The sequence below is a fragment of the Meleagris gallopavo genome, chromosome 6, assembly GCF_000146605.3.
Source record: "Meleagris gallopavo isolate NT-WF06-2002-E0010 breed Aviagen turkey brand Nicholas breeding stock chromosome 6, Turkey_5.1, whole genome shotgun sequence".
In the NCBI taxonomy this organism is placed as follows: Eukaryota; Metazoa; Chordata; class Aves; order Galliformes; family Phasianidae; genus Meleagris; species Meleagris gallopavo.
In genome coordinates, this window is record NC_015016.2 from 1,456,371 (window position 1) to 1,464,805 (window position 8,435).

General features: G+C 46.4%; 1 protein-coding gene across 12 annotated transcripts in view; it reads right to left on the bottom strand.

The window, feature by feature from the left end:
• The window catches only part of SEC22C (SEC22 homolog C, vesicle trafficking protein), a 21,450-nt gene extending 13,023 nt beyond the window's left edge, over positions 1-8,427 (bottom strand). For 4 of the 12 annotated variants that reach the window (XM_031553815.1, XM_031553817.1, XM_031553812.1 and 1 more), the window contains exons 1-5: positions 6,225-8,096; positions 5,038-5,531; positions 3,568-3,665; positions 2,822-3,031; positions 584-747 (exon numbers count right to left, since the gene is read on the bottom strand). In XM_031553815.1, coding sequence (XP_031409675.1) covers positions 584-747; positions 2,822-3,003 — 346 coding nt within the window. In that variant the 5' untranslated portion in view covers positions 3,004-3,031; positions 3,568-3,665; positions 5,038-5,531; positions 6,225-8,096. Of the gene's footprint in view, positions 1-583; positions 748-2,821; positions 3,032-3,567; positions 3,666-4,505; positions 5,012-5,037; positions 5,698-6,224; positions 8,097-8,398 lie in introns of those variants that run through there. The other 8 variants (XM_031553814.1, XM_010712242.2, XM_031553813.1 and 5 more) reach the window with 8 other exon arrangements.
• Positions 8,428-8,435: the final 8 nt, after the last annotated feature.

Sequence of the window (8,435 nt, forward strand, 5' to 3'; positions counted from 1 at the left end):
CTCACACCAAACAACTTCCCCCTGACAGCCAACTGAAATCTGCCCTCCCTCACCTTCCAACCATTCCCCTGTCCTGCTGTTATCTCCCCTTTCCAAGAGTTGATTCCCATCCTGTCTGTAGGCTCCCTTTAGGTCCTGGAAGGCTGCATTGAGGTCACCCCCCAGCCTTCTCTTCTCCAGGCTGAACAAGCCCATTATGAAGCACTACATGAATCTAAGTCATGCCAGAAGTGAATGTGTCCCTAACAATCTATTTTGTCTTCCTCTTTCCCTGTACCCATCAGATTCCTTGTGACTACATTATGAAGTGTCTGAGATGTGGATCTCTTGTTCTTCTGTGCTTATGTATTAAGCAGCACCACATTCTACTCATCTATTACCAGGGACTGGAAGAACAATAATCTAATAGTTTAATGCACTTATAAAGTCTCCCCCTCCTCCTACACATGCATGCGAAGGCACACACACACACACACACACACACACAGACTCATATTTATGACCAAGCTTTGGCCAGGAGACATTATTTAACATCATTAAAGTATCAGACAATAAATTCTTAGTAGAGGACAAGGCTACAAACCAAATTCAAGAAAAGCATACGGTCTGGAAGCTAAACTGATGCTTGTTGTGTCATAGGAAGCAGCAAATTCCCATTGAAGCTCTTCCAGGAAGCAAAATGCCATGATGGTCGAGTAACTGCTGGAACAGATGGCCATGCAGGCAATCTCCCCAGAAGACAGGAAACTGAAATATTAAAAAAAGAAAAAAAAAAAAAGGATTATCAACATAGAAAGGTAGAAGGGTCATTCAGAATGTGAGAAGTCAGCTGTGCTCTCTATCAAAACAAAATATACAGACTGCAGTGACTGAGGGAGCAGAATGTGAGGGATGCATTGGTCTGGACAGTGCTGGGACAATGCAGAAAACATCATGGGGAAGAAAATTTAGAAAGAAAGCACAGTAGCTTTCCACAGACAAAAACAAAGGAAACTTGCTCACCAGAAGCAAGCAGGTGTATTCCTCGTGCCCTTGAATGCAGTGATTTCATATTAAGAGGTATTAAGTGAAAAGGTTCACTTGCATAAAACCAACAATGCTATTAATGCTAAGTGATCATAACAAAGCAAGATGATCTTCTGTTAGAAAAATAAAAATCTTCATCCAGAATTGACCAGAATACAAACAGGAGGGGAATCAACTCTTGGAAAGGGGAGATAACAGCAGAACAAGGTGAAATGGTTGGAAGTTGAGAGAAGGCAGATTTCAGTTGGCTGTCAGGGGGAAGTTGTTTGCTGTGAGAGTGGGGAGGTGCTGGAACAGCTGCCCAGAGAGGCTGTGGATCCCCGTCCATCCCTGGAGGTGTTCAAGGCCAGGTTGGATGGGGCCCTGGGCAGCCTGGGCTGCTGTGAAGGTTGGTGGCCCTGCATTGGTGGGGGGTTGGAGCTTCGTGATCCTTGAGGTCCCTTCCAACCCAGCCATTCTGAGATTCTATGAATAGAAGTTTATGTATTCAAGTTTCCACTTACAGATGCCCCCAAACCTACCAGGACATTGAACAGGCGTTTCATCTGAGCAAGGCATAGCTGTGTAATTAAGGATGTGTAATTAATCACTCTCATCCAGACTTCATAAAACATGGGAGTCAGGATACCTTGTTCAGGTGTCAGCACTCAGGGTAGACAGCTATATTTCCACAATCTCCACAATAATCATAGAATCACAGAATGGCCTGGGTTGAAAAGGGCCACAGTGCTCATCCAGTTCCAACCCCCTGCTGTGTGCAGGTCACCAACCAGCAGCCCAGGCTGCCCACAGCCACATCCATCCTGGCCTTGAATGCCTGCAGGGATGGGGCATCCACAGCCTCCTTGGGCAACCTCTTCCAATGCCTCACCACCCTCTGGCTGAAAAACTTCCTCCTCATATCCAACCTAAATCTCCCCTGTCTCACTTTAAAACCATTCCCCTTGTCCTATCACTATCCACCAATATAAGCAGTCATTTCCCCTCCTGTTTCATCACATTCCTATTTATCAGCAGAACATGTTACTACTAAAGAGCATAAACACAACCTGAAGGAAAAGGAATTAAAAAGATAATCTCTGATTTCCTGATTCATTCAGTTCAAGCTTATGTAAGTGGTTTTCCCAGTAACTCCCTCTGAAAGAGACACAGTTCTAGCTCAGGATCACTGTAAGTTATCCTGCAATCACAAACTAAAACTCATTTTTAAAACTGAATAGGAAACAATTTCTCTGAATAGAACCTTGATTTCTTGAAATTGAGACTAGCAGATCCTTCTCTGACAGAAGAAGGCCGAGATTTCTGATTTCTCCATACAGCTCCAGGCCATTGTAGGCAGATCTGTGCAAGTCAGGTTAAGAACTGGAGGAACCCAGGGATTTCCAGGTCAAGCAGATCGTATCACAGCAGATCATCTACTGAGAAGGCATCAGGAAGTTCTGATTGTCAGCAAAGAATGGAGTTTGGGCTCAGTTTTAGACAAAGCTAGTTAATTCCTAGGCATCAAGACTCAGTTGCCAATAGTGACAAGCATCACCCATCAAGCAGAATGGGTTTGCTACAAAAAATGACAACCAAACTAAGGAACTCTTAACATATGCTTACGAAACTGAGTAGGAGCTGCACGGCTCTGACACTGTGAAATTCAGTTTCCAAATACAGCTAGGAGGTTATAATCCAGACACAACACCATAGGGTTTCATAGAACACACCTCATCCTTAAAGTTCAACTAATCTCCAGCACAACCATCTTAAACTGAAGTGAGAAAACAAGCCAGCTGAGGTAGGGACTCACTGGATGCTCAGGTCACGTCCTTTTGCTGTGCCTCGACTTGGATACCGTGCCAGAACTGAGGATAATGCCTTCAATTTCTTTCTGCATTCCAAAAAGTCCTGGTTGAAATGAAAGTCTGTGGAGGCTGAGAGGGGAAGACCATCTCTCACCCGCACCACACAGGCAAAGAAGATCATGGACATTCTCCACTGGAGTACTCATGAGGACAACCTGAAAACAAATCATTGATTTAGGTTAAAGATCCAGCAGTGGACGCCACCTCAGATCTTTACAAACTGCTACACAAAACAGCCACATCTCAAAGAGCTATTTACCATTGCTCCCAACAAATCCTCTTTTAACAGCTCTGCTGCTGAAAGGGAATCAAAGTATTCCCAAAGGTCAGAGCTGTGTCCATATGTTGCCTCTTTCAAACAGGTGAGGTGGGGATTAAATAGTGAAAATGTTCACTGCTCTCCCTCCTTCTACTTCACCTCAGAAATGCTGAGTTAAGTTCTTTGTATTCACAGAAACCAGCTCACTCCTAAAGACACTGCAGCTTCATTAGGCCTGCAGTTGTGTTAGTGCTGCAGCAAGGCCTGATTTTCCAGTGCAACACAGACATTTGTAAAAATGGCTACAGCCTGGCATGCTCTTTTTAGAGAAGCAATTACAGCTAAATATAGAACAAATGTTGCCCTCTCTTGGCTTCTTTTTGTTCTTTTTCAGGTCACAATCTCCCACCATAAGCTATTACTGGAAATTACCTGGTACATTCAGATCACACAGGAGATCTGTCCTTTGGACACGCCATGAGCACTCAGCACAAGATGCTGGAAGACCAACAGGGCAGCTCCCATCACCTCTGAAAGACAATCACAGGGAGAATTTAAGATAATTCACTAATCAGCCCTTGTCTGCATAAATATGCAAAACCTGCTGTGCAGTGGGTGAACGCATCCTGGAAAAGCAGTTTGCCTTAAGGAAAACAAAGCTCATTTTCTTCACCAACACATCAGTTCCAAGATGCACTCAGAGACACTCCCATCCCCTACTATGAAACGACATGCAAAGTAATTTTGATACCACAACTGATTTCAAGTTATCTCAGCTTGCTGTAAAGCACCTCTAAATCTGCAGACATTAAGAGATTACCACAAATAACATGAGAAATAAAAAAAGCCTTCGCTTGCTTCAGGCAAACTACATAAATAAAGCATTAGATGGAAAAAAAAAACAAAACAGAAATATCACTGTGAAGTCAAATTTTTGATAGGGGGAATGACAGGTTTAAGCAGCCTGTATCAAAAAATCATTTCCAATGCTCCAAGTGTCTTTAAAAAGTACCTCTCAAGTGGTTTTGCTGCCTCAGGAGGTAAGAGAGCAAAGAATGTTCCCTACAGCCATTCATAACCCCTGCCTGCAGAGCTCCTATCATCTCCCAAGAGCTGAGTTCTCTTTTCCACCATTCATCTTAGTTGTAAAAATCAAACTAAGCTTGCCAACTTCACTTCAATGTGCATCAGAATGAATTTCAACAGTAATCAGAATGATTGCACGTCAACTCAAGACATCACATACTCACATCCAGCGTGTGGCAATAGCAAGGATGGAGCACTACAGAAAACTGCTTCAGCTTCAGCACAGAAGTGAAATGAAAACACAAAAGGAAATGGCCAACTTGGAAGTATTAATGTTAACTCACCTTTTAAGTACAGTCACACAGTGCTGCTTTACAATTTATAGAATCACAGAATCCTTAGAGTTGGACTGAATGGCCTTTAAAGGTCCCTTCCAAGTCCCCTGCAGTGCACAGGGACACCACAAATAGATCAGGATGCCCAAGGCCTGGTCCAACCTTGCCTTGAAAGTCTCCAGGGATGGGGGAACCAACCCATCTCTGGGCAACCTGTGCCAATGCCTCAGCACTCTCACAGTAAAAGAGTTTTTCCTTGTATCCAATCTAAATCTACCCCTCCTGAGCTTGAAGCCATTGATTAATGGTTGGCAATGTACAGCTCAGCAATGTCCCATCTGGCAAACACCACGTGGGGACTGCACTGAACGTTCTCATTTATCTTTCAGATACAGCCAGGAGATGACCAACAAAACAGAAAGACAACACATTTATTAAACAGGTATCTTCCAACTCACTGTACCACCAGCAGCCAGAGTTTAAGCTTAAAAATATACCTACATGTCCACCTCTACAGATAACATCACCTGGAGTTACCTACACAGCTCCCCAAGGTGCACAAGGCCTCACGCAGCAGGGTGTCAGGTGCTCAGGAAGCTGGCAATCAGGGATTCCATGCTCTGCTCTGAGATCTATCAGTCACCATCAGGCACACTTCCAAACTAAATGCCAGACTGCTGCAGAGAAAGGAGCCAAGGCTGCCCCAGAGGACAGAGCAGCTGCTGTAACTTACTATCATTGCTGTATTCTTCCAGCAGCTTGGATTATTATTATTATTTTTAATCTACTTGCCTGCGAATTTTTTAGCTTTGCTGCCTAAGGAAATGAGATTCTAGGTCTACCAATCCCAGCACAGATATGGAGGCTCAAACTTTAAGACATCTGAGAGCAAAATGGCTGGAGATGCCTTCTCTGATTCCACACCTCCCATTCACACGGCCTGAAGGCATGTTTGCTCAGCTAACACCCTGCTCCTTACCAAAGCAAAGAGTTGTGTGCCACTCTCAGGTGTCACTTCTAGAGACTTCGGAGAGGCTTAAAAATAAAAAGAACACACAGGGTTTTCAGTGATTCAGGGGTTTACTTGAAATGCAGGCATAGCTGAAAAAGCAGAGCCAAAACAGCCACAGTGCTCATCCAGTTCCAACCCCCTGCTGTGTGCAGGTCACCAACCAGCAGACCAGGCTGCCCACAGCCACATCCAGCCTGGCCTTGGATGCCTGCAGGGATGGGGCATCCACAACCTCCTTAGACAACCTGTTCCAGTGCCTCACCACCCTCTGGGGGAAAAACTTCCTCCTCATATCCAACCTAAACCTCCCCTGTCTCAGTTTCAAACCATTCCCCCTTGTCCTATCACCACCCACCCTCACAAACAGCCGTTCCCCCTCCTGTTTATACGCTCCCTTCAAGCACTGGAAGGCCACAATAAGGTCTCTCCACATCCTTCTCTTCTACAAGCTAGAAGAGCCCAGTTCCCTCAACCTTTCCTCATAGGAAAGGTGCTCCAGCCCTCTGATCATCTAGGTTAGAAGAGGCTTTCAGAATCACCAGGTCCAACCACCAATCCAACCCACCAAGTCCTCTCACTGCACCACGTCCATCACTCACTGCCATGTCCACACATCCCCTAAATCCCTCCAGGGATGGGGACTCCACCACATCCCTGGGCATCCCATTCCAGTGCCTCACCACTCTCCCTGTGAAGAAAACACCTTCATAACATACCGTTCTGATCAAGGTGTACCCAGAACCGAGTCAATCTGTGATCCTTTTACTCCAGTCTGACTTAAAACTTCCTCCTCTGGCCCCTTTCTGTTTGTCTACGATTAGCTGCCCAAAGTATCTGCACTGGACTTTACGTGGCAGGCCTTTGAACTCAGGTCCTGAACTCTGACAACGTCTTTGTGCCTTTTGATTAAGCACGTATCAAACCTTCCGGAATATGAATCACTAACAACCAGTGGAGCCCAGCAATTTTACTGGCACAAAGCTAGTAAAGAAAAAGCTGCAATTTATAACTGAAGTAAGCTTTGCTTGTTATTTTCTTGATATGAAGCACCTGCACATCCTACACTTCAGCAGAAAACTGTTTAGTACTCCCCCAAGCAGTATTATTTAGCAGCCCTCCAGCAAACAGGACTCCTCAGGCCATCCCCACTGCAGGCACCCAACTGAACTTCTCCAGAAGGCAGCTCCTCCATCCCTCACTCCCTAAGCAGCAGCTCACCCTCCCCAGTGACTACCTGGGGATTATTAAGGCAGCTCGAGTCAGATCTCTTAGTGTTACGCAAGCTCCTCCATAGAAGATTAGATCCAACTCACTGGCATCACACTTCTAAAGAAACTCCTGCCTTAATTTCCATACTTGGAATCCACGTGAAAGGCTCTGAAAGCAAACACACACCATTAAGTAGCTGATGGAGTGGGGGATTATTTTTAAAATAATATTCTTTAAGAAGTTATTATAACTAACCCTCATGAGCAGAAGTTTCCTTTTAAGAACGGCACAGCATGAACGGGCAACAACTTGCCACCAGTACCTCTCTTTAGTACTCATTTTCTCTCCCTGTTCAGAATCACATTTCCCTTTTCTCTAAACAAAGGCCAGCTGCAAACCTAAAGACGTGCAACTATTCTGTCAGTTTCTGATCTTCCTACTGCAGCTGTAGTAAACACTACCATGGCCCAGGAGACCGCTGAAGCAGTCAGATTTAGCTTACATCTCTCCAGATTCAGCACTGAATAAAAAACCCCATCTGAAAGCAATGGATGCCAACCTTTAAAGCAAAGTTTGCCTAGGCAAACTATAGCCCATAGGCCACAATGAAGCCTATAGGCCACAATGAAGCCTATAGGCTTTGTACTCATAATGAAAGGGAAGCAAATATAAAATCTTCCATCACAAATTATGTCCAGACATACTCCTGTCAACTACCACACATAACGCACGTTACATGGAACTCAAACCCCAACATTCAGCTCCTTGTGAAACCTCCTGCCCCACTATACCCTGTTGCCTAAACCACACCTTAACATCTCTTTAAGGGTCTGAAGCTCTTTCCCTTAATTAATCTCTCAAAAATATAAACTACCTGAAGTGCAAGCAAACACACAGTCACAAGAGGATGGGTTGAGGCTGTAAAGGACCTCTGGGTCCATCTGCTCAAACCCCTGCTCTAACAGAGACACCCAGCACCACATCCAGGCGGCTTCTGAAGATCCCCAAGTGATCTCACGGTCCCTGTAGCAACACTCCAGCACAGAAATGCTTCCTGATGGTCAGATGGAGCCTCCTGTGCCCCGGTTTGTGCCTTCTGTCCTGGCACTGGGCACCACTGACAGCAGTCAGGCTCCATGCTCTCTGCACCTCCTATCAGGGATTTATGGACGTGAGCAGGATCTGAGTCTCTGCGTTAAGCAGCCACAGCTCTCAGCCTCTCCTCCCGGCACAGCAGCCCCAGAGCCTGCAGCATCACAGCAGCACTTGGTGGCATCTCCCAGCTCTCTGCAATACTGGAGGCCCATGGGCACAGCACTGCAGCAGAGGCACGATCACCTCCTCCAGCTGCTGCCGCGTCCACCAGGCTCACACACACACACACCCACCCACCCACCCGTGTCCCAACGCCCCCCACCCCACCCCACCCCACCCCACCCCACACACCTTCCTCACCTCGTCCCCTCGCGGATCCCCACACCGTCCCTCCTCACACCCTCAAACTTTCCTTCCAGCCCTCCCACCCCATTCACACACCCCACCCCTCCACCACAGGGTCTCTCCACCCCTCTCGGGACGCAATATCCCCTCATGACCCTCCCTCTCCCCTTCAGACACTTCTATCCCCGACGCGGGACGGAGGAGGATGAAGCGGGGCAGCTCCCCGCAGGCCGCAGCTCACCTTCCCCCGCCCCAGGCCTCCGCCGCCACAGAGCGGC